Genomic DNA, 26197 nt, shown 5'->3' with positions numbered 1-26197 from the left:
TGTTTTATTGGCAGTTGTATTACCAGTACCTAGAACAGCACCAGGTACTTAGTAGGTACTCAGTAAATATTTATGAAATAAAAATATAAACATCTGAGGCCACATTTAATAGATATCTCCCTTCCCCTTGCAGTCGTTCCACTTACCTTTTACTCGTCTTCTCATCTTTAACTAGAAGTAATAAAGGATTGCCAAGAGCCCCACTCCTCACTCTAGAGCAAAAGTACAAGTCAGAAGACACAAAACATCGGGACAGTTTATAATGGGAAACACTGAAAAAGTTGTATTCAAAAGTGTTAGGCTTTTAAGCACCCAATAATACAGAAAGATTTTTAGTTTCTTTCATTTACTGCTTAAGTAATGGAGAGTGCTCTGAAATCTGAAATACTTTCAAAAATGGCTTTCTAATACTTTTAAAATATGTATCACAATGTTTCTCATCTTCTTTTCAGATTCCAGGATGAAGCTCTTCTAATAAAAATGTTGCCCCTGAGTTTGCCAAATTGAGTATTTAATCTATCAATATAATCTTAGCATTTATGGGAGTAGGAGTCAATATATGCCCTTTGTGAGTAATAAGGTCTCAATCTAATCTGTCTTAGAAGGAAAGATTGAATTTTCTTCCAAACTTTTTTGCTTTTTTGTTTTCCTTCCAGTAAATTTTTTTTTTTTTTTTTTGCTGTTTTTTAACTTGCTCTTTTGCCATTCTATCCCTTAGACTTATGTTTATTTATTAGACAGGACTTTGGTTATGGAGACAGAAACCCGGATCAAACTATCTTAGGCAAAAGGTAGAATTTCTTATAAGGCTACAAGGTTTCTCAAGTACTAAGGAAACTATGGGGAGGGCAGGGATGCAGCTGGTCCTCAGGGGTGACTTCAGTGCTGTCAGAACACTCTTTCAATTGATTTCATTCCTATTTGCAGGTTGTCAGAAGCATAACCCCTAGCAACTCCCTAGAGCTCTCACGAGGCTATGTCTCTCTCTGCTTTGTGTCCCTATAACCCTGAACCAATCAAATGAGTTCTGAGGGATGGCTGTGATGTAGGTTGGTTAGATAGTCAGGGAGTCCGAGTCATGCAAAAGCATGATTGTCCTCTCCATAATTAGATGTGGAGAGAGGGGACAGAAAAGGGAGACATTTACAATAGCCAACACCTTGGGCTTCTACTGAAGTTAGCTGTGTATCTATGTATGATTGGACGAAACACAGTACTCTGCCATCTAATGTAAGTGTAGTGCAACAATTACTTCCCTTGGTTTGTATTGGTACAGTCTTAGCTTTAGGCTTTGCTTCAGCAGTGAAGTCACACTGATGGCTTATACTGGGCTACTTGGTATTACTAAACTTCATTTTACTATTCAATTATATCACTCAGTAAGCCTGAAAGAGGAAATAGGTTAATCAGAGACAAAGTCTTCATTCAGGGAAGAGAGTGATGGTTGCTGAGGAAGAACATATAGCACTTTAAGCATGAATCTTAATGCCAGAACAGAGTGCTACTGGAAAGCTCAACTCATCTCTGTCTTTGAGAAATAGGGAAGATCAAAGAATGGGAGCACTAGATGCCTAGAGAACTAGGGTATTTTATTTATATTGGATATGTTCCATGAATTATTAGATCTATGGGATAATACCAAATGTTCTGTTTTTTACCAATGATCTCTTAATGGACAATAAAACTGCTTTGCATCTATTAGCAAATAAAGATTGTACAGGGAAAAGTTACTTTTTTTATTCTTTATGATGATAAAAACTTAGTCATGGTAATAATACCATTCTTTTTTACTAAACCCGTCTGCCACTTCTGCACACATACACACATAATACAAAGCATTCTGACCTGTCCTAACCCTGGGATTCTTCCCATCTCTCAAAGGGATGCTTTTTGTTCAAGAATCCTGACACATTAGGAACCCACAGTGTGATCTTGGCTCCCCATGGGAGGATGGCGGTGGTGGCGGGGGGGGGGGGGGGGTGCTCGTCTCTGCCATCAATTTAGGCAGCAATAACAGGACCCACATTATAAGTGAAAGTCTTAAAAATTTGGGGTGCTTCCAGTAGTAAAGGAGTTTGGGGCTCTGTCCTTTACCAACTTTCATACTATAATAGTTAGAGGACATATAGTTAATAGAATGTGGTCGTATCTTTGGAGCAGATATAACAAAGAAGGTGCTTATTTGACTATGTGTAAGTTTCACTATTAGGAGCAGGTGATGATGACTAGAATTTTTAAATTTTAGCTTTATTGAGGTATAATTGGCAAAATTGTAAGATATTTAAAGTATACATTATGATGATTTGACATATGTATACATTGTGAGGAGAAATTAAAATTAAAGCCAATATTTGGCCCTAGTTGGAAAAATTAATGTAATGGATTATTTGGTTGATGTATATGTGATGTATATTGTTTTTCATTTTCTTTATTTGTGCAAGCATGGGATAAGAATAAAGAGCATCTAAGCTTTGTATCAGTATATACAAGGATGAGTCAAAAATTATCCTCACTGCAGTTCTATTAAAACTTCTGTTGGCTGCACTGTCTTATCAGTGCTTTCCCTTCAAGGCTGCTGTCTCCCCAGTCACTGCTGTGCAGGTGTGAACATGTTACATCAGTTCATTTGTAACTGCGGTACAAGTAAAAATGGATGCCCCACTTGTGATTTGTACCAAAGAAGAGCAGCGTGCAGTGATTCATTTTTTTGTGGTCTGAGGGTGTACCAGGTGCAATTATTTATCGAATACTTTGTGCGCAGTAAGGAGAAAGTGTTTTGTCACAAAGTCTATATGAATGGATAGAGATGCTTATTGTAGAGCTGAAGCCTAATTAAACTTCAGATTAAACTCAGTGGACTGCTATCCAAGGGTGTTATGATCTTGCATGACAATGCATGTCCACATACTTCTGCCCACACTGTTGACACTCTGCAAAAACTTCATTTTGAGATGTTAAAGCATCCTCCCTATAGTGCTGATCTTGCTCCATCGAACTTTAACCTGTTTGGTCCCCTGAAAGCAGCCCTAAGAGGACGAAGATTCACTTCTGGTGAAGAAGTGAAGACAGTGGTGCATTCGTGGCTCGCAGCTCAGCCTAAAACTTTTTTTTAATGAGGGAGTACGAAAGCTTGTTGACAGATGGACAAAGTGTATTGAAAAGCAAGAAGATTATGTCAAAAAGTGATGTATATGTCTTTTCTGAAAGTTAATTAAAATAAATTCTTACAGCCAGAGTGCGGGTAACTTTTGACTCACCCTCGTATGATCCCACCATCTAGAGATAACTACTCTTAGCATATTGGCATATATCTTTTTAGATTGTTGTTTTGCAAATGTTTAACAAAATTGGGAACATGCTCTTATACATTATTTAACACAGCAGTATTTTAACAAGATATTTTTCTTGATACAGTAAAAATGACGTGAAATTTTAAATTTAATTGTATTTGGTTCTGTGTAATAAGTATAGTAATTAACTTATTATTACAGGTTTAGTAAATATTAGGACCAATAGAAAAATATTGGTTGACTAGACACTCTTAAACCCGTAGCTAAGTTTAAAAATCTGGATTGTTTATATTCTTAGGTAAGTTTGGTGGTTCCTTTTTGTAAATATAAGATACTATATATTGGAGAATTTAAAGTTGCTTTTGAGGAAATATTTTTATGCCACTATATTAACTCAGTTTTAGGATTAATTGTAATTTTTAAAGTTGTTTTTCTGTTTTTCTTCTCAGATCCAAGTATTTTAGAACATGCTCAAGAGGTGAGCACTTAACTATAGAGGTAAGTAGAGTGTAAATCTGATTGGATAAAACTACCTTCAGAAAAGCAGGAGGGACACTTTTTTTAATTAAGGGAGAAGGATCTGGATGTATATTTAGTATGGACTATTTATATTTCAATATTATTGATACTAGTATGAAGAGGGAATGTGCTTCCCAATTCTTCTAGTAGAATTGCTATTTCTAAAGAGGTTTTTTCTGTTTTTGTCTTTTTTCTGCCCTACACAATTGAGGGAGAAGCTACACTTCTATCACTTATAGTGGCTTAGTAGGCAGTGATTCTAGAGACAGGTCATTGGCCTGCTGTAGTAGAGGTGTGGCAGAATCAAAGCAACAAGTTGATTTTAAGCAACTCCACCATATGAATCACTGAATTGCTTATTCTTTGTATGTAAAACGTAATGATAGAATCTACCATTTACTCAGTCCTTAGTATGTACCAGCTCTTTTACCATACAGTTTATGAATGTCATCGCACATTCTTACTACAATTCTGTTGAACAGGTGCAGTCACCCCACTTTATGGGTGAGAATCAGAGGCTTAGACAGGTGAAGAAATTGGGCTATATTACACAACCTGTAAGTGGCAGAACTTACACTCAGTCCAAAACTGCCTTTTATGTTAAATAAAGAAGCATGTGTACCAGGAATTAGTTTAACAAATTACCAACCAGCACAAAATACAAGTTCAAAATAATAAACACTTTTAAGTCATCACTTTAGATTCTTGTATTTTCTAAACATTTTGAATTCATTGTTTTCCTCATCTTTAAACAACAAAACGTGTTAGCAGTAAAACACTTTTTTCTTTCGTTCAAGGGGTTATTTATCTATTTAAAGTATAAATATTTTAATAATATAATTTAATAGTAATGACTTTCACTTGGCCATTTGACATGATAGCATTCACCACATTACAATCAAATTGTTCACATTTCTATCTCTAGAAAGACACTGTCTTTGGGAATAGTGACTACCATCTAGGTTTTCAGTAAATAGTTATATGAGTGAATAAATAGAAACATAGGAGAAAATTCTTGAGTATCTTTTAAGTCTGTTTCTTGAGGGACTTATGACATTAATTCATTCTGAACTCAGATGAAGTAAAAAATTCTGGCAGTGTTGGCTTAAAATAGCCATGAAATAGTCAATTCAGGTAAAAGTTTTGGTTTATACGTTTCTGATTTATGTAGAAAATTGCTGTAATTCTCCTTTTTCATATAAAGTCATAAATGGTGTATTCTTGTCTTGGCTGTCTTGTAGGACTATTGAATATATCAAATGAACTGGTGTATAAAGAGACACATGGCTTATATTTTATCTTAGAAAATAAAAGTATATTGTTTTTGAAGTGAGAAAGTGACTTATAATTTTTTGTGAGATATGTACCTTAGAAAATATTCATCCTAACACTTACTTTTTTGTTGTTTCAGTTTGAGAATCTAGTAGAAAGTGATGAAGTAAGTATCTTCACAGCAGTACAAAATCCACATTTGTTCTCATTGGTCATCTCATTAGTTCTGACAATTATTATTTTTTTAATTTTTATTGTATTTTATTTTCGAATTTTTACTTTTTAGTTTTTATTTTTACTTTTTAGTCCTTTATCATTTCCTTTTACTAATTTATATTAGCAAATTATTCAGAATTTTCTATTATGTAACATACATAATACTATATATACTACATATATTATATATAGTTTGATATATCAGTTATATATTATATCACATGTGTGTGTATATGTGTATATATACATATATATAAAATATGTTTTTAAAATATTCTGTAGAATTTGAACTTTAAAAAAAGATATTTCTTACATTTTGCCGTCAGGTAGGTAAAATTCCTCAACAATCCAGAATAGACCCATTGTTTGACCATTGTTTTTATAGACTTCTTAGGGTAGAATTTATACATGTTTCTTCTATAATCACTTTCTGACTTTAGCCATTATCTTTTTTATCAGTTATTCTTTTTGTTGACTTTTGTATTTCAGTTCACCTAAAAATCAATTTTAAGATGCATCCCAGCTACAGAAATGTTAAAATGGGGGGGGGAAAGTACATTTTAGAATTAGTGAAATATGCTGTATATTTCTTATGCACTGGTATAGGTAGGAGACTTTAATTTGTGTGTTAATTTCCAGCTTTGCTAATATAAGAGTTTGAGCAAATTACTTAACCGGCCTTGGGCCTACTTTCCACTTCTCTAAAGTGAATTTGACTAGAAGAGCATTGCAGACTTTTTTTTTTCTTCATCATTTTTGTTTTCTAAGGAAAGAGAAAACTGTATTAAACCAAATTTATTTATTAGCCCAGCATTTCCCAGAGTGTGTATAGAATACTAGTCTCAGTGTGTAAATTGACATATTAAAGGTTCTGAGAAGAACTATTAAAGAAATTGTTAAAGAACTGTTAAAGAAAATGATTTAAACTTGTTCAGTTTAACATTTCCCATGTTAATTTGGGTATAAATCTGTTTTTAAAACAGTAATACATATTTATTATCATCTGGTAGAACGTATTTGAGGATCTGTCTTAGCATTTTGTTTTCCCAGTAAAATTTCTCCCAAATATTTTAATGTTTCATAGAATCTTCTTTCTTTCTCTTTTCAGAAGTAACTTTGATTTTGTGTATTTTTTTAAACACTTAACATGATATTTTTAAAATTTCTGACAAGTACTAAATGTAAGCTTTCTCTTAACCTTCAATATAGTTCATCCCCTCATCGTACTGCTTTTTAAAACAATGTGTGGTTCCATGTGTTTTCCTAGGGTGTGTTTTGTTTGCTTTGAGTTTGTTTTTTTGCTAACCAGTCTTTTCCTCTCTCATGTCATAGTTAGTGTTTGGTTTAGTTGAATGTCATACTCTCCTTTGTAGTGCTTTTTCCTAAATTAACTTGGACCATTTGCAATTTTATTTCTGCTATTACTTAGTCATATATTTTAATTGTGAGATGTGAGTAGCTCAAATGTGTAAGAAATGCATAAATCCAAGTCACTCTTGAAAGTAGTTATAGTTTGTTTTGGAGAAAAAAACTATAGGTAATTTCATAATCCTGTGAAAGAGAACAAAAACAGTCTCATTATTTGTGGTAGTTACATTCCATGCAGTTGCTGTGAATACTGGATTAGTGAATACTGGATTAGTGAATACTGGAACATTACTTCTAGGGGAAATACAGAATTAGCTTCCTACAAGTTCCTGATCACAACATTTTCGTCAACTGATCAATAATAACCTTGTTTCATGTTTCTGTTTGACACCTTATTTTAATGTGTACTGTTGATTCATTAACTTTGGACTCACTACCAACAGCGCTAATAACTCATGCCTGAATGAAGCTTATCTAACACATGTATTTTCTCTGTAAGGCATGTCACACCTTCTTGTGATTAGGAACAATAGACAGCACTTCAGCACTATACATGGGGATCATTTTAAACAGCAAAATCAGCGACAAAAAAAGCACAAAAAATGCAAAAAAGTGACACTGCGTAGGCTGCAAAGAGGGCAGAGTAAAAGTACTGAAACAGGAAGGCAGATCTTCACCTTCTACTTCAAGTGGGAATGTGTATGTCAGGCAACTCAGATTTTTTGCTGCTTTGTGCATGCTTATGAACGACCACAAGAGTGCAGGGAATATTGGTTTTAATGTTGCAAATAAATTTTAGCTCATTGGTGAGTTTGCAAATTTGGAATCTGCAAATAATGACGATCAGTTGTTAATGATGAGAATATGTTGTCTAGTACCATCTTGAACCCAGAAGTGCATTTGGGATAGAGTATATATTTGTTATAAAACATGAGGAAATGTCCAACAATTGGTTGCTATATAATTAAGATAGATATTAAACTAAATTTTACCTTTGAGAAATAGTAAAATGTTAAAGCTTTTTGTTTAAAACACTTTTAATAATTAAATTTGTTGCCGAGATAAAATAGATAAGCAGAAAATATTTTGATTGAATAAAAATTTTATTGGCTTGCCTTAAATAGAATTCAGCTAGTGAAATTTGTGTAATTGTTTAATTCTTGTACAGGGGGAAAGCCCAGGAAGCAGTCATAGGTAAGGCTTTTTTTTTTTTTTTTTTTTTTTAAATAAAACAAACAACTTCTTTGTGGACTATAAGAAGCTCTCTAAAAATCCAGGCTCTGTCATTTCTTGCTTTGAGGCATTGAACAGTTTACATTTCAGGATCTTGGTTTTCTCTTTCTATAAGACTGAAGCAAATAATAACATATCTCAAAAGATTGTTTTGAACATTAAAGAATTTAAGGTACATAAGTGCCTAAGTGCTTTCTTATTGAACCTAAGTTATGTGTATTTTGGTTTAAAAAACTATTCAGTATATTAACATTGATAAGTACATTTCTTTGAATTTTCAAAACTTTATCTGCCTTTTCCTTCGTTACATTCTAAAACTTGTTTTACTAATCATATTTTTTACTTTATGTAAGTAATACCTCAGAAAACTAGGGGAAAAAAAATAAAGCCCTACGCAGAAGTTAGGGCTAAAGGAACAAAAGTAGGAGGAGTAGGAGGAGACATTACCTTATGGTTAAAACCATGATAATTATCAATACCTAAGGTTAGGGAAGAGGAGGAAGTGGGGTGGTTGGAGCATGGAGAGAGAGCAGTGGTCTGAGGATTGAATAGGCAGACACTAGAAGAGGATTCAGAAGACAGCCAAGAAGCAGTGGGCAAAAAGAATCAGGAGAGAAGAGAAAGCCAAGGGAGGAGCTAGAGACAGACTGACAGACAGATGGAATGGAGGGAATGGTCAGCATTGCCATGAAACTGAAGTAATAATATAAGGACTTAAAACTGTTTATTATATTTGGCAACATAGAAGCCATTGATTACCTTTGTTAGAGTTCGTAGTGATGAAAGCAGAGGCAGATTGCCCTGAGTTGATGAGAGAATGGGAAGTAAGGACATAGAAAGTAAGAGAAACACAATAGTTAAGAGCAAGGAGCTGGGGCTGCTTGTGTTCAAATTCTGGCTTTGCCGCAAACTATATGACTTATTGGACATAATCTGTCTTTGTCTCATTTCCCTTATATATATGATCTCTGTATCTACCTTACAGGGTTGTTGTGAGAATTAGTCAATATATGTAAAACACATAGAAGGGAACCTGACATGTAGTAAGTGCTGGATGTGCTATCAATAAACTTAATTTCTGACATTTTGGTTAAAATGAGAAGGAGAGAGGGAGCTGTAGTTAGAGATAGGCATAGGTCAAATGAGTTTTCCCTTCTTCCTTTCTTCTTTCCTTCCTTTCTTCCCATCTTCACAAGGAAGAGAGGTGAAAACAGACAAACCAGGTAGAAGAGAGGTGCTAATTGATGGTGCAGTGTCCCACAGAATTCTCTGGAATGGCAGTGGGGTGGGGTAGCATCAGTGATGAATGAGTCAAATATAAATGTTACAGGTGACCTTGAACAAGTTAAGGAATGGCAGCTCTTTAGAGGAAAGAAGGAAGAGTAGGAGGATAGACTGAGGTAAGAGGAGGACTGGCAAGTAGTTGAGGGATTTGATGGTTGGAGACATACTCCTCATGTCTCAGAGTGGGGTGGAATTGACTTCTAAGAGAAATGAGTTTGAATGAGAAATTTGAGGAATGTGTATGTGAAGATTTTAAAGTAGTTAGCCTAGGATGTGAGAGAAAGTTGGCCATGTATAAGTAAAGGGTTATTGCTAGGGGCAGAGGGCCAGATAGATGTTGGATTTTCTCTCGCAGCTCTCAGCAGAAAGAGCTAATCATGGAAATGATCCAAGGTCAGAGGATGAGTAATCTGAGTGAAAAAGACATAATGATAGGTGTGCAAGAAGCTGAGTATGTGGGTAAGAAAGTACTTCGGATTTGCCATGGAGTCCACATTGGTTGTAAGTGAAGTGAAGCCAGTAGATGATCAGGATAGATAAACTGAGAGAAAAGGGAAGGATCAAGGGCCTGGGGCAGCCAGAGGGATTGAACAGGATAAATAGGAGGGCAGTGGGTATGAGAATGAAGAGTTCCAAAATGATATGAGGGCCTGAGATCAGAGTATAGTGTATTGGAGTTTATATTTTATGATGAACATTTTGGGATGTGGTCAGATGGCTGAGGCAGAGCCAAAGTAAAGGGAGTCCACATTTCTTTAAAGTTGATTGTGGTGCTAAAAAAAAGTACTCTGATAGTATATCATCTTATTCAACTTATATACCAAATTATAACAAGTATTAGAATGTATGATTTATTCCTCTTTTTTTTTAAGCTCTTTGTTGGAAAATAATTGCTTTATACTCTTGTACCAGCTTTTGAGGTACACCAAAGTGAATCAGCTGTATTTATACATATATCCCCATATCCCCTCCCTCCCACGACTCCCTCCCACCCTCCCTGTCCTGGGCCTGTAAGGCATCACCCATCATGGAGTTGCTCTCCCTTTGTTATACAGCAACTTCCCACTAGTTATCTGTTGTACAGTTGGTAGTGTAAATATGTCTATGCTACTCTCTCACTACGTCCCAGCTTCCCCTTGATTTGTTACTCTCAACAGTTGAAATCATAGCATCAAATTGCTTTAATACATTTTTGACAGTAAAATTTCAGAATTTCACTAAGTTTATGAGTGTTTTATTTAAACTTCAACTAATCACTTTTTTTTTTCCTTTTCTTTTTCTCCCTCATTTTTCTTGGTAGGGCTCTTACTGAGGAAGAAATTGTTGACCTAAGAGAGAAGCATTATGATTCTATTGTTGAAAAACAGAAGGATCTTGATATGAAAACCCAAAAGGAGGTAAACAGCCTTATGTTGCTTAAGTATATATTATCATAAAGTCTCTGTTTATAGGGGAAAGGTGTCATTAAATAATATATTGCATGTGAAGTCATTGGACCTAAATTTAAATATATAAAGGTGAAAATGATTTAAAAGTTAAAAAATTCCAGCCTATAATAATTTGGTTTAGTTTGGTTTTATTTATCAGAAATCATATGCTGCCAATAAGTAAACAGAATATATTTTTCTGAAAATAATTTCTGAATTCACAAGAAGGGACTGTGGCAAGATACATGCACCTTTCTGTTTAAAACTAACTTTAAAAAATTACTCTATTTCACAATAAGTGGTTTATCTTTTTAAATCTTTTTTTTTTTTGGTCTTGGATTTATTTATTCTTAGTAAGTGAATCAAGTATAATGTTTCTAATGATCATGAATATTATATTTACTTTAATATATTTAAGAAATGGCCTGTAGTTATAGTTTTGCTATTGACTAAACTAAATGGAATTAGTCATATTCCATTATACATTTAAAATAGTCTGTTTAGTACCAATTAGTGATTTCAACAGCATGAACTTAAGCTATACCATAAATGTTAATATTAGGCTAAAGAAAAAAATATTGTGTTGAAATTTGATTTGACTTGCAATAGATTATTACTAAAGCAGTTTGTATGCTGTTATGAATGGCAGGAACTTAAATTTGGAAGTAATTTTTTAATAACTTTAGTAATAAAATTCAGGACACGTGTCAGTGTGACATGAACTTTATGAAAGTTTACTTCACTTTGGTAAACAGTGATATGATTGACCTTAGTTTTTTAAAGACCTTGAACTAACAAGGGCCCAAACCATGAAACTAATCAGGGTGATAGGCACTGGGATGATTGTTGAGAATGAAGATCACTGCATATTCTAAAGAAAGAAACAGTTTTGTATTTATGCCAACTAGATGCTCTACTTTATAATTCAACTTCTAAAGGATTCTGTAACATGTTTGATATCATTTGAATTATTTTATAAAAAGAGAAACTGAAATGAGAAATCACAAAAGTTTCAATTCTGTTATGCTTTGTAGAGCTCAATTATTTTTTTAATAATTTATTTTTTATTTTATAAATAGAAACATTTTATTTTTAGAGCAGTTAGACAGGTTCTGATTTTTGTTAATCCTTATTGTTTTGTTCATGTACAGTTAGCCTTACGAGAAGAGAAGTTAAGACTAGAAGAAGAAGCTTTATACGCTGCACAGCGTGAAGCAGCCAGGGCAGCAAAGCAGCGAAAGCTCTTGGAGGTGAGGGGAAAAGACCCCAGCATACATTAGGGCTGCTTTTCTCCTGATTTTCTCTGACAAATCTTAGTTGGGACTTTTTCCCCCCTAGAATCAGGGGCTTCTTGTTTAACATCAAATGTATTTATTCCTATACTCTTAGGAATTTTAAAGGCAAATTAGTTGGTATTTAGACCAACTAGAAATAACATCAAATTATATGCTTGATACTGAATGCATATTACTTGAATGCATATTAAATTACCAGAAGCTAACTCTTGTTTATCCCAAAAATGAAATTTATGCTTTTCCAAAACTCAGCATTCTTTTGGAAAAATAAATATACTCTTAGATGAAACATTGCAAAACTAACCTTTAAATATCATTTCTACAGCATTTTTTAGTTTATTTTTATGTGTGGTTTTTTTTTTTTTTTAACAATTTCTTAAAATGCTAGACCTTCTTATACTTCCTAAAATTGGATAAGCTGAGTGATTTTGCCCCACAGAAATACTGTATATTTCTCATCTTTATACTTGAGTCTTGGGAGATTGGGAGTTTGGGTCTTGGGAAATCTTTGATATATTATCAGAAAAAATAACAGATTTATCATATCTTATGCTGTTTTCAAATATGGCATTGTCATAATTCCAGACAGCTATTAATAACAGACATTTATGGAACCCTGGCTAAGTGTCAGGAACTGTTCTGATTAGTTTACATGTTTTACCTTGTTTAATCCTCACAACAATCCTAGGAGAAAGGTAGTGTTTTAAATCCCCATTTTATAGGTGATGAAACCAAGGGACAGAGATGTTAAGTTACTTAAGGTCCTGTAGCTAATAAGTGGCAGAGCTGGAGTTCAAGCACCGCTTAGCCAGTTTTCTACTTAGTATCTTCCTCCACCTTTTGTCTGTGTGAACTCTACTGCGGTGTTAACTGACGTGTAGTACAAGGATTATGTCACTTAATAATTATTGTAACTTAGACAAACTAAACAATCATGTATCATGTTTCTGTGTGATTTCTCTGTGACCTGTGTTCTTTATCTCTCAATTTTTTTTTTTTTTGGTGTTTCAGCAGATTAATTAATTATGTGAGGGAGTATCTTTTTTATTTTTATTTTTTAGTAAGTTCTAAGTAATGGAAAAGTTTAAAAATTAACTCACCTGCTACTAAGAAATGAAAGTATTTTTCTAGTTATAATTTAGACATCTCTTTTTGCTATAATAAATTCTCTGCTGCTCGCCTCTTAAAGACTAAAAGGATTCCATATGCAGAGTCTATTTGAGTTCTTGAGTTTTTTCTTCCTTGGGTAAATATTGATATGGGAACACATAGCAGTCTGTACAACATACACTGACACACAAAGTACACAGATACATGCAGATTCGCTTGATTTTCACAATAGCCCTATGAATTTGCTAGGACAGTATTACAGCCATCTGTAATTTACAGATGACGACACAGAAAATAAAGGACATGCCAGGGACATACGGTCATAACTGTCAGAGCCACAACTCTGAGAGGTTTTCTAAATCCTTTGTTTTTAATCATTTCCGAGTTAACCCAGCCAGGTCTTTTGGATCTTTCGTTTTATTACTACCTATTTCACCCAGAATAGAACTTCATATACTGTTTGGACTATTACTTTCTTGCCCCTCATCTTTCCAGTTTCTGGAAGTTCTTAGGTGTAACAACAAAGTCAGACACACTGATATATATTTTTAAAGTTATTTTTTAATAACACTATGAATATTCTGACCAGTTAAGGATTATACACTGAAAAATTGAGAGAAATTCCACCCATAAATAAGGGGATATAGAAGTGAACAGTGATGAATTTAAGGAAAAACCTCAATAGAATAACTTCTTAAGTTTTTTTTTCCCCAAAAACTAGAAAAAAAACACTTTTTGGCATTGCATGAATATAATTTTACAACATAGTGATTTTGTGTTGCATTATGTTTCCAAAGCAAGAAAGGCAGAGAGTTTTGCAGCGAGACCATCCTTCAAACAATGGAGAATATCAAAGGTAAATAGTGAAACATACTTCTTCCCTTTTGGTAGAAAATATTATTCCCAAAGAAAACACAGTTCACCTCTGGCTGCTTGTATACATATTCATGTGTATGTGTTCCATAAAAGATGATTGCTTCTGGAAGACTCTGTCTTGTAAGAATACTGAGAACATTTGTTTTCTTTATGTTGGAAAATGATCATCATTTATTTTAAATTGACTTTATTGCATTCTTAAAAGTGGTCACATCTTTCATACAGAATATATTGCAATAACACACTGATGGCTTTTGGATAAATTGTTTATGCCTTGGTTGTTTGTGTTTTCTTTAGCTCCTCTCTTTTCTTATAATAAAGTTTATATGTGATCATTTTGGTTTTTTGGCCACACCGTGGGGCATGTGGGACCTTAATTCCCCAACCAGGGATCCCCACGCTCCCTGCGTTGGGAGCTCGGAGTCTTAACCACTGGACCGCCAGAGAAGTCCCTGTGTGATCATTTTGTAGAAGACACATTTCAGTGTCACATTTCCAAGAGTCTTTCCTACTCACTCAGAGAACCTTGTTCATGCTTCGTTATTGTAAATTATAAGTTAGACATATGGCTAAGCTTTGGATTTTGACTTCAAGACTAACCAAAATCTTATTATTTTCAGTTTATTGCTAGCATTAAGAAAAGTAAGAACTGTTTTGACTAGGTCATTCTAATTGTACAGCAATTATGAATTTGTGTGGGATAGACCTTTTCAAACCAAAATGCAATCATTTAATTTACGTATGCATTATGTTGTGTCTACTATGAATATATAAAAAAATTATTTCACTTTTATTACAGTTCAGGACCAGAAGATGACTTTGAATCTTGTTTGAGAAATATAAAGTCACAATATGAAGTTTTTCGAAGTAGTAGTAAGTTTTAAAATATCTGAGTTTTCGTTTTAAGGTTACTTTATGCCACGTTAAACAGATAATTGAAGATCCTGGCTGTGTTTTTCTAGAAGAACTTCCTGCCCTTCAGTTTGTACTGTCCAAATAAGTCGATTAAATAGTCCTTAATTATACAAGTTTATCTTTCCTTTTGAAAAAGGAATTGGGGAAACAGAAACAGACTCACAGATATAGAGAACAGACTTGTGGTTGCAAATGGAGGGGGTGGGGATTGATTGGGAGTTTGGTATTAACAGATGCAAACTATTATATATAGAATGGATAAATACAAGGTCCTACTGTATAGCACAGGGAACTATATTCGATGTCTTGTAATAAACCATAGTGGAAGAGAATATGAAAAAGAATATATATGTATAACTAAGTCACTCTGCTCTACAGCAGAGAGTAACACAATATTGTAAATCAACTATACTTCAATAAAATAAATTTTAAAAATAAATAAATAAAAGGAGTTGGAGCAAAGAAAAATCTCAGGCTGTTTTAATAGATATCTGTAGGGAAGGAGGCATTCCTTTTTTCCATTTCTACCCTGATCTCACGTCCCCCTCCTCCCAGAAAAGGGGAATAGGTATGCAAAAGTATATTCATTTTACTTATTACAAATTAATGTATAAGAGTAAACTTTTCTCCAAGTTTCAAAAATCAAAACTCCTATGCTCTCCAGATATGGAAGCATAGTGGTGGTTCCTTTTGAAAATATAGATTGCTTTTCATTTATCATTTTTATTTTTTCATTTGGTTTTTTTTTAACCCCCTTTTGTAATTGACTATTAAAAATATTGCCTAGCGTTCATCATATTTGAAAAATTTATAATTCATTTAAATTTGCATGTTTACTGTGCTAAAAAAAAAGTAAAAAGGGGGGAATATACTATTTCTAACAGAAACTTACCAATGTAATGATTTCAATGATTGTTTTTTATGATGTTAAAAGGAGTAGTATTATTTGAAGAGAGATTATTGCAAAATAAATGGTTTTAGTAAAGGAGTATAGATCTCCAATCTCATTGTATTTGGTTTATATTCTAGGACTCTCATCAGATGCCACAGTTTTGACACCAAATACAGAAAGCAGTTGTGATTTAATGACCAAAACTAAATCAACTAGTGGAAATGATGACAGCACATCTTTAGATCTAGAGTGGGAAGATGAAGAAGGTATTTTTTATTTACAATTTTACCTGAAAATTTTTATTTAATTTGTGTAAATTTATAGAAATCTACTTTGTATTTTGCTTTATTTAAACCAATATGAATGCAAGGCCTTGAAAATTTAGCATAAAAATTTCTTAGACTTTTATTGTATTGATTATCATTTATCGATAAATTGTTTAGAAAGTTGCTTAATTCTTCATGTTTCTTGAGATTTAGAAAATAAATGTTTCTCATTTTAAGGTTTTTGTTACCCATCCCCTTTTACTGAGTAGGAATTACTGCCCCCTGTGGGCAACCTAATGCCAAAATTTAATTAACTTTTGGTTCACAATAAACAATTTGTTAAAGCAATTATATTTTAATAAATTAAATAAATAAATAAAATTTAAAAATAATAATTTGTTAGTTTTGTTGGTAGTACAAAAGCCATAGCCCAGATATGAGTTTAAATTTTACTTGGTATGTCTTCCCAGCTGTAGTACTTTAGATAGGTTTCCTTTTTTTTTTTTTTTAAATTAGGGTAATTTTTTTTTTTTGATGCTTAGGTTTTTTCTTTCTTTCTTTCTTTCTTTTTTTACAATAAACTGCATATGTTTAGAATGTAAAATTTGGTATCCCAATCTGCCAATTCATTCCCCCCCAACCCTCCCCACTTTCCGCACTTGGTGTCCATGTTTGTTCTCTACATCTGTATCTGTATTTCTGCCTTGCAAACTGGTTGATCTGTACCATTTTTCTATAGTCCCCATATATGTGTTAATATACAATATTTGTTTTTCTCTTTCTGACTGATTTCAGTCTGTATGACAGTCTCTAGGTCCATCCATGTCTCTACAAATGTCCCAGTTTCATTGCTTTTTACAGCTGAGTGATATTCCATTGTATATATGTACCACATCTTCTTTATCCATTCATCTGCTGATGGACATTTAGGTTGCTTCCATGTCCTGGCTATTGTAAATAGTGCTGCAGTGAACATTGGAGTGCATGTGTCTTTGAATTATGGTTTTCTCTGGGTATATGCCCAGTAGTGGGATTGCTGGGTCATATGGTAGTTCTATTTTTAGTTTTGCAAGGAACCTCCGTACTGTTCTCCATAGTGGCTGTATCAATTTACGTTCCGACCAGCAGTGCAAGAGCGTTGCCTTTTCTCCACACCCTCTCGAGCATTTACTGTGTGTAGATTTTCTGATGATGCCCATTCTAACCAGTGTGAGGTGATACCTCGTAGTTTTGATCTGCATTTCTCTAATAATTAGTGATGTTGAGCAGCTTTTCATGTGCCTCTTGGCCATCCAGATGTCTTCTTTGGAGAAATGCCTATTTAGGTCTTCTGCCCATTTTTTGATTGAGTTCTTTGTTTATTTGATATTGAACTGGACAAACTTTATATATTTTGGAGATTAATCCTTTGTTGATTCATTTGAAAATATTTTCTCCCATTCTGAGGGTTGTCTTTTCATCTTGCTTATAGTTTCCTTTGCTGTGCAGAAGCTTTGAAGTTTCATTAGGTCCCACTTATTTATTTTTGTTTTTATTTCCATTACTCTAGGAGGTGGGTCAAAAAAGATCTTGCTGTGATTTACGTCAAAGAGTGTCCTTCCTATGTTTTCCTTTAGGAGTTTTATAGTGTCTGGCCTTACATTTAGGTCTTTAATCCATTTTGACTTTATTTTTGTGTATGGTGCTAGGAAGTGTTCTAATTTCATTCTTTTACATGTAGCTGTCCAGTTTTCCCAGCACCACTTACTGAAGAGGCTGCCTTTTCTCCATTGTATATCCTTGGCTCCTTTGTCATAGATTATTTGACCATAGTTTATCTCTGGGCTTGCTATCCTATTCCATTAATCTATATTTCTGTTTTTGTGCCAGTACCACACTGTCTTGATCACTGTAGCCTTGTAGTATAGCCTGAAGTCGGAAAGCCTGATTCCGCCAACTCCGTCTTTCCTTCTCAAGATTGCTTTGCCTTTCGGGGTCTTTTGCGTTTCCATACAAATCATAAAATTTCTTGTTCTAGTTCTGTGAAAAATGCCATTGGTAATTTGATGGGGATTGCATTGAATCTGTAAATTGCTTTCGGTAATATAGTCATTTTCACAATGTTGATTCTTCCAGTCCAAGAACATGGTATTGTCCCTCCATCTGTTTGTGTCATCTTTGATTTCTTTCATGAGTGTCTTATACTTTTCTGAATACAGGTCTTTTACCTCCTTGGTTAGGTTTATTCTTAGGTATTTTATTCTTTTTGTTGCAATGGTGAATGGAATTATTTCCTTAATTTCTCTTTCTGATCTTTCATTGTTAGTGTATAGAAATGCAAGAGATTTCTGTGTGTTAATTTTGTATCCTGCAGCTTTACCAAATTCATTGATTAGCTCAAGTAGTTTTCTGGTGGCATCTTTAGGATTTTCTGTGTATAGTATCATGTCATCTGCAAACAGTGACAGTTTTACTTCTTTTCAGATTTAGATTCCTTTCATTTCTTTTTCTTCTCTGATTGCTGTGGCAAGGACTTCCAAAACTATGTTGAATAGTCGTGGCGAGAGTGGACATCCTTGTCTTGTTCCTGATCTTAGAGGGAATGTTTCCAGTTTTTCACCATTGAGAATGATGTTTGCTGTGGGTTTGTCATATATGGCCTTTATTATGTTGAGGTAGATTCCCTCTATGCCCACCTTCTGGAGAGTTTTTATCATCAATGGGTGTTGAATTTTGTCAAAAGCTTTTTCGGCATCTATTGAGATGATCATGTGGTTTTTATCCTTCAGTTTATTAATATGGTGTATCACATTGATTGATTTGCGTATGCTGAAGAATCCTTGCATTCCAGGGATAAACCCCACTTGATCATGGTGTATGATCCTTTTAATGTGTTGTTGGATTCCGTTGGCTAGTATTTTGTTGAGGATTTTTGCATCTAAATTCATCAGTGATATTGGTTTCTAATTTTCTTTTTTTGTAGTATCTTTGTCTGGTTTTGGTATCAGGGTGATGGTGGCCTCATAAAATGAGTTTGGGAGTGTTCCTTCCTCTGCAATGTTTTGGAAGAGTTTGAGAAGGATGGGTGTTAGCTCTTCTCTAAATGCTTGATAAAATTCACCTGTGAAGCCATCTGGTACTGGACTTTTATTTGTTGGAAGATTTTTAATCACAGTTTCAATTTCATTCCTTATGATTGGTCTGTTCATATTTTCTATGTCTTCCTGATTCAGTCTTGGAAGGTTATACCTTTCTAAGAATCTGTCCATTTCATCCAGGTTGTCCATTTTATTGGCATATTGTTGCTTGTAGTAATCTCTTCTAGTGTTTTTTATTTCTGTGGTGTCTGTTGTAACTTCTCTTGTTTCATTTCTAATTTTATTTATTTGAGTCCTCTCCCTCTTTTTCTTAATGAATCTTGCTAGAGGTTTATCAATTTTATTTATCTTCTCAAAGAACCAGCTTTTAGTTTTATTGATTTTTGCTATTGTTTTCTTTGTCTCTATTTCATTTATTTCTGCTCTGATCTTTATTATTTCTCTCCATCTACTAACTTTGGGTTTTGTTTGCTCTTCTTTCTCTAGTTTCTTTAGGTATAAGGTTAGATTGTTTATTTGGGATGTTTCTTGTTTCTTGAGGTAGGATTGCATTGCTGTAAACTTCCCTCCTAGAACTGCCTTTGCTGCATCCCATAGATTTTGGATTGTTGTGTTTTCATTGTCATTTGTCTCTAGGTATTTTTTGATTTCCTCTTTGATTTCTTCAGTGATCTCTTGGTTATTTAGTAGCGTATTGTTTAGCCTCCATGTGTTTGTGTTTTTTACAGTTTTTCTCCTGTAATTGATTTCTAATCTCATAGTGCTGTGGTCAGAAAAGATGCTTGATACGATTTCAATTTTCTTGAATTTACCAAGGCTTGATTTATGACCCAAAATGTGATCTATCCTGGAGAATGTTCCATGTGCACTTGAGAAGAATGTGTAATCTGCTGTTTTTGGATGTAATGTCCTATAGATATCTATAAAATCAAGCTAGTTTATTGTGTCATTTAAAGCTTGTGTTTCCTTATTAATTTTCTGTGTGGATGATCTGTCCATTGGTGTAAGTGGGGTGTTAAAGTCCCCCACTATGATTGTGTTACCAATGATTTCCTCTTTCATAGTTGTTAGCATTTGCCTTATGTATTCAGGTGCTCCTATATTGGGTGCACATATATTTATAATTGTTATCTCTTCTTGGATTGATCCCTTGATCTTTATGTAGTGTCCTTTCTTGTCTCTTGTAACATTTTTTATTTTAAAGTCTATTTTATCTGATACGAGTATTGCTACTCCAGCTTTCTTTTGATTTCCATTTGCATGGAATATCTTTTTCCACCCCCTCACTTTCCATCTGTATGTGTCCCTAGGTCTGAAGTGGGTCTCTTGTAGACAGCATATATATGGGTCTTGTTTTTGTACCCATTCAGCCAGTCTGTGTCTTTTGCTTGCAGCATTTAGTCCATTTACATTCAAGGTAATTATCGATATGTATGTTCCTAGTACCATTTTCTTAATTGTTTTGTTTTGGTTTCTGTAGGTCCTTTTCTTCTCGTATGTTTCCTGCTTAGAGAAGTTCCTTTAGCATTTGTTGTAGGGCTGGTTTGGTGGTGCTGAATTCTCTTAGCTGTTGCTTGTCTGTAAAGCTTTAATTTCTCTATCGAATCTGAATGAGATCCTGGCTGGCTAGAGTATTCTTGGTTGTAGGTTCTTCCCTTTCATCACTTGAAATGTATCGTGCTACTCCCTTCTGGATTGCAGAGTTTCTGCTGAGAAATCAGCTCTTAACCTTATGGGCGTTCCCTTGTATGTTATTTGTCGTTTTTCCCTTCTTGCTTTTAATAACTTTTCTCTGTCTTTAATTTTTGTCAATTTGACTACCATGTGTCTTGGCGTGTTTCTCCTTGGGTTTATCCTGCCTGGGATTCTCTGTACTTCCTGGACTTGGGTAGCTGTTTCCTTTCCCATGTTAGGGAAGTTTTCAACTATAATCTCTTCCAGTATTTTCTCGGGTCCTTTCTCTCTCTCTTCTCCTTCTGGGACCCCTATAATGCGAACATTGGTGCGTTTAACATTGTCCCAGAGGTCTCTTAGGCTGCCTTCAGTTCTTTTCAATCTTTTCTCCTTATTCTTTTCCACATCAGTGATTATCACCATTCTGTCTTCCAGGTCACTTATTCGCCCTTCTGCCTCAGTTAATCTGCTACTGGTTCCTTCTAGTGTAGTTTTCATTTCAGTTATTGTGTTGCATATCTCTGTTTGTTCTTTAATTCTTCTAGGTCTTTGGTAAACTTTTTGATCTTTGCATCCAGTCTTTTTTCAAAGTCCTGGATCATCTTCACCATCATTATTCTGAATTCTTTTTCCAGAAGAGTGCCTTTCTCCTCTTCATTTACTTGTTTTTCTGGCGTTTTATCTTGTCCCTTCATCTGGTACAGAGTCTTTTGCCTTTTCATTTTCTCTATCTTTCTGTGGCTGTGATTTTCAGTTCCACAAGTTGAATTACCACTGGTACTGCTTGATTCTGCTGTCTGCCCTCTTGTGGAGGAAGCTGTCTAGGAGGCTCGTGGGTGCTTCCTGATGGGAGGGACTGATGGTGGGTTGGGCTGGGTGTGCAGAGCTCAGTAAAACTTTAATCTGCTTGTCTGCCAGTGGGTGGGGCTGTGTTCCCATCCTCGTGGTGGTTTGGCCTGAGACGACCCAGTACTGGAGCTTACAGGCTCTTTGGTGGGGCTAATGGTGGACTCTGGGAGGGCTCACTCCAATGAGCACTTCTCAGAACCCCTGCCGCCAGTGCCCCTGTCTCCTTGGTGAGCCACAGCTGTCCCCCAGCTCTGCAGGCAACCCTCCAACACCAGCAGGTAGGTCTGGTTCAGTCTCCTATGGGGTCACTGCTCCTTCCCTCTGGGTCCTGGTGAGCACACTTTTTTGTGTGCCCTCCAAGAGTGGAGTCTCCGTTTCCCCCAGTCCTGTGGAGGTCCTGCAATCAAATCCTGCTGGCTTTCAAAGTCTGATTCTGTGGGGATTCCTCCTCTCGTTGCTGGACCCCCAGGTTAGAAAGCCTGACATGGGGCTCAGAACCCTCAGGACTTCTGCAGTATAACTGTTCTCCAGCTTGTGAGTCACCCACCCAGCATTTATGGGATTTGATTTTAACGTGATTGCGCCCCTCCTACCATCTCATTGCGGCTTCTCCTTTGTCTCTGGATGTGTGGTGTTTTTTTTCTGGTGAGTTCCAGTGTCTTTCTGTCGACGATTGTTCAGCAGTTAGTTGTAATTCTGGTGCTCTTGCAAGAGGGAGTGAGCGAATGTTCTCTTGCTCTGCCATCTTGATTGTTCTCTAGATAGATTTCTTAATCTAAGCTGCAGTTAGTTCATCATAAAAAGGGAATTATAAACCTACTTTGAAGAATAATTATTCACAATTATATACTGAGAGTCTAAAAAAGCTTGGCACGTAATAGTAAATATTTGAACAAATGAAATCATGACTGTTAGGAGGATTAAATAAAATTTATATAAAATACACAGTACATAGTGTGGCACATAGCAGGTACTCAAAATTGTAGCTAAAATGTGGACTTTTTTTTTAAAGGCTATTTCATTGAATAAGGCCCAAGTCTTTATTTTCATTTTAAGAAATAGGTAATCCAAAAAGGAAGAAACAATTATAGGATATAGAACTTTAAGAAAAATAATAAGCATTAAATATTCATAGAATTTTGAGATGGACTAGACCTTAGATATTCTCTAGTTGAGCCATTTGTTTTATCAATAAAGAAACTGAATAACTTCAGCAGATTGCATTAATTTACTTTTCTTCTCAGCTAAATACTGTTTCCCCAACTCTATACTTTTGTTATTGTGTATTTCGATCCCAATCAGTAGATTTTAAATTAGTTTTTATTTTAGCATCTTGTTCAGTTTGATCCAAAGCCTTTTAGGTCTTTTAACTCCTGCTTCTGTCATCCTCACTGTATGCTGATCAAATTTTTAGATAACATGACTTTCGAGTTTGCTATTCAAGTCTTTGTAACAGAATTATTAAACTAGACTAGGTAGAGGACAGAACCTGCTAGAAACCTTATAGTGTACAATCTAGCTTCCTTTATTCATAGTATATTCAATTAAATACAAACCCTCAAAATTATATTAGTGTCCATCTCATATTTTTATTGTGTTTATAAGGATGATTTAGTTTGCTGGGTTGAGTCTGTGATTTTGGGGGAGTGACAGACAATAGTGATAGATTTATTTTTTTTAATTTATCTATTTGGCTGCACCGGGTCTTAGTTGTGGCCTGCAGGATCTTTTTTTTGCAGCATGTGGGATCTAGTTCCCTGACTAAGGATAGAACCCTGGCCCCCTGCATTGGGAGTGTGGAGTCTTAACCACTGGAAGTGCCTAGATTTAAATGTTCTTTTATTATTGTAGGATCTGATTATTTAATAAGCTCAGAAAACAAAATTATTGAGTGTGTCTAGAGATATACTCTTCTTATCTCTTTTCCTAGATCTTAATTCTGTTACCAGTGTTAATTCTGCACTTGCAAATTCAAATTTCTTTTCTGTCCTGCCTCTCTTCCTTCTGTCAAAATGATGTTTTCTTCTTCCAAGATCTTTGACACTCACTTTACTGACCCATTTCTGTCTGTTCAGAATTAGATCTAGAACAGTTTCCCCTAGATTCGTCTCTGCTTTGTTATGCTAGAGTCAGACTAGCAAAAGAGCACAAACTTTGAAGCCAGACTGAATGGAATCAGTTTCTTGCCCCATCGCTTCTGTAACTGTGTGACCTTGGGCAAAACACGTTCCTCTTTCTGCACTAGTTTCCTCAGCTGCAGAATGGGGGATAATGATAGTACTGTACGTAACTTCATAGAGTTGTTGAGGATCAAATCAGTTAATATATGTCAAGTGCAAACGTTAACTGGAACCTAGTAAGTGCTGGAAATGTGTATATTGTTAGCATTATCATTAGAGATATTATTACCTCTGAGAAATGAAATTGTCCTCTAGGTTGGAAAGAAGTTTTGCAGACACACTAATTTGGCCATATAAGACTAATTAATAGTAATCGAAATCCTCCATCCATTCGCTTTAATTATGGCTCTAAAGAAATTTCATCTTATTAGATTTCCAGTGTTGCATCAAAACTGTCCTTTGTTGAGTATTAACGTTCACTGTAGGACTAGACCCTAACATTTCCTTTAAGAAAGCCTTCCATATGACTGGCTTTTTTAAGTTAATTCACAAATCAAGTCTTATAGTTTTAAGCCTTTTAATATAGCTCTTTAAATCTTCACTGAGATTTCTAATAACTCTGCCCATGTAATAGGAATGAATCGAATGCTTCCAATGAGAGAACGTTCCAAAACAGAGGAAGACATTCTCCGGGCAGCACTTAAGTATAACAGCAAGAAGACTGGAAGTAATCCTACATCAGCCTCTGATGATTCCAACGGACTGGAGTGGGAGAATGATTTTGTTAGTGCTGAAATGGATGATAATGGCAATTCTGAGTATTCTGGATTTGTAAATCCTGTTTTAGAACTGTCTGATTCTGGCCTAAAGCAATATGATGCAGATCAACAAAAACGATAGGGAAAAATTGTGTGATCTTGTTTATCAGTTATGACCAAATGTTTAAAACCAACTAGAATGTGCTGAGCCTTTTTGTAAGAGGGGAGATAAGAAACATGTTGTAAATGCTTATTAGAAAGGAATAGGAATGATAGGCTATATCTGAATTGCTTCAGAATTAAGTGCAATTTCATCATCTGCCTTCTGCTTTTCAAAAACAATTTAATGGTTCTGTCATGTTATTAAGTAAATTTATTTAACTCTTCATCATAGCAATCCTGTTTACTATTTGTAGATTTTCACTTTTTAAAATAGTTTCATTAGTTTCACTTTGAATGCTTTCTTAACCCTATTTCAGTAGCTAACTGTGAAAAATATTAAGGTATTTTGGGTTAATTCTCAGCAGATGCGAAGGGAGCATGAGGAGTGTCTGCCAGATTCAGGTGTAGAATAGTGTTACTTTCCAGCATTATTTATTCCTGTGACTTACTTAAATTTTATTATCTAATAGTAAGCACAATTAATCTGAGTAGATAACCCCAAAGGCTGCAGTATCAGTTTCTTTATACACTTATTGCATATCCTACTATAATAATGTTGACTCAATCTGAACAAAGTATATGATATGTTAAAATAATCTTTCAGAGTTTGGACACTTAAAGTGAGTAATCAAAAGATATATAAAAAAATATATATACTTAGCTTTTTCACTTCCTTTTCTGTGCCACTATAAATGAATATTGACTTTAATTGATATAGTAAATTTCTAGCTGTCATTTTTTTAAATTCTATATTTCCAATGATGGTCTTGAAAGATTTTACACAGAACATATTCCCTGTGCATGATTTATTAAGAAAGGAAAACCTAAAAAGGGTAATACAGGTATTTCAAAGTAAATAAAATCCTTTCTGGTATGAAAGAATCCATTGATTTTATTAAACTTTCCTTTGCCTAGTAATACAAGGTGCTTTAATGGGATGGAATTAAGTAAATCAATATATATAACTGCATATTATAATATACAACTAACTTTTCTCTAAAGTGTATGTATCAGTTTAAAAGGCCAAGGATATAAGACACTCCCTAATTGCTTGTCGATTTTTGCTGAGGATTGAATATGATTTTAGTAATAAGCAAGCTGTTTTTTTATTTTTCTTAGTGTTTTGGTTTTTTTTCCTTTTCTTGCAACAGTGACAGTGCATGTTCTCGAAAATATAGGAAGGTCCAGATATAAATAGTAACTTAAAGTTCTTGCTGTACTTTAAAAATATCATGTGGCCCTTTCAATATTTGAACTGCTGGGCAATGACATCTATAGTTTTGTCTTTTTTTATCTCATAGAAATAAATATGACACTTTAAATATGTAAATATATTAGGTAATGCTGTTATTTATGTCTCAATATAATTTAAGTTGTAGCTATGTCATTGGAAATATTTTAAAGATAATCTATATTCACATTGCCTGTGTTATGCTTTTTAAAGTTTGTATACATCAGATGTATATTTTTGGTTTGGCATAAGCTACTATTGTAATTTTTCTTGGCATTTTGTTCATAAAGAATTTTTTGAAGGAATGGTAACTTCTCAAAGGTTGTGAATAAACACATTTTTACATTTAAAAATAATAAATTA

The 26197-nt window shown here is 34.5% G+C and overlaps 1 protein-coding gene across 2 annotated transcripts in view; it reads left to right on the top strand.

Moving 5' to 3' along the window:
• The window catches only part of AP1AR (adaptor related protein complex 1 associated regulatory protein), a 41057-nt gene extending 14867 nt beyond the window's left edge, over positions 1–26190 (top strand). Inside the window, exons 2-10 of one of the 2 annotated variants that reach the window (XM_057706704.1) lie at positions 3740–3788; positions 5221–5247; positions 7834–7859; positions 10483–10579; positions 11761–11859; positions 13812–13870; positions 14690–14763; positions 15835–15963; positions 24318–26190. In XM_057706704.1, the coding sequence (XP_057562687.1) occupies positions 3740–3788; positions 5221–5247; positions 7834–7859; positions 10483–10579; positions 11761–11859; positions 13812–13870; positions 14690–14763; positions 15835–15963; positions 24318–24583 (826 nt within the window). In that variant the 3' untranslated portion in view covers positions 24584–26190. The remainder of the gene's footprint in view (positions 1–3739; positions 3789–5220; positions 5248–7833; positions 7860–10482; positions 10580–11760; positions 11860–13811; positions 13871–14689; positions 14764–15834; positions 15964–24317) is intronic. The other variant, XM_057706705.1, reaches the window with a different exon arrangement.
• Positions 26191–26197: the final 7 nt, after the last annotated feature.

Source organism: Hippopotamus amphibius, chromosome 13 (genome assembly GCF_030028045.1).
Source record: "Hippopotamus amphibius kiboko isolate mHipAmp2 chromosome 13, mHipAmp2.hap2, whole genome shotgun sequence".
Classification (NCBI taxonomy): Eukaryota; Metazoa; Chordata; class Mammalia; order Artiodactyla; family Hippopotamidae; genus Hippopotamus; species Hippopotamus amphibius.
This window is presented reverse-complemented; position numbering and strand designations above follow the sequence as displayed.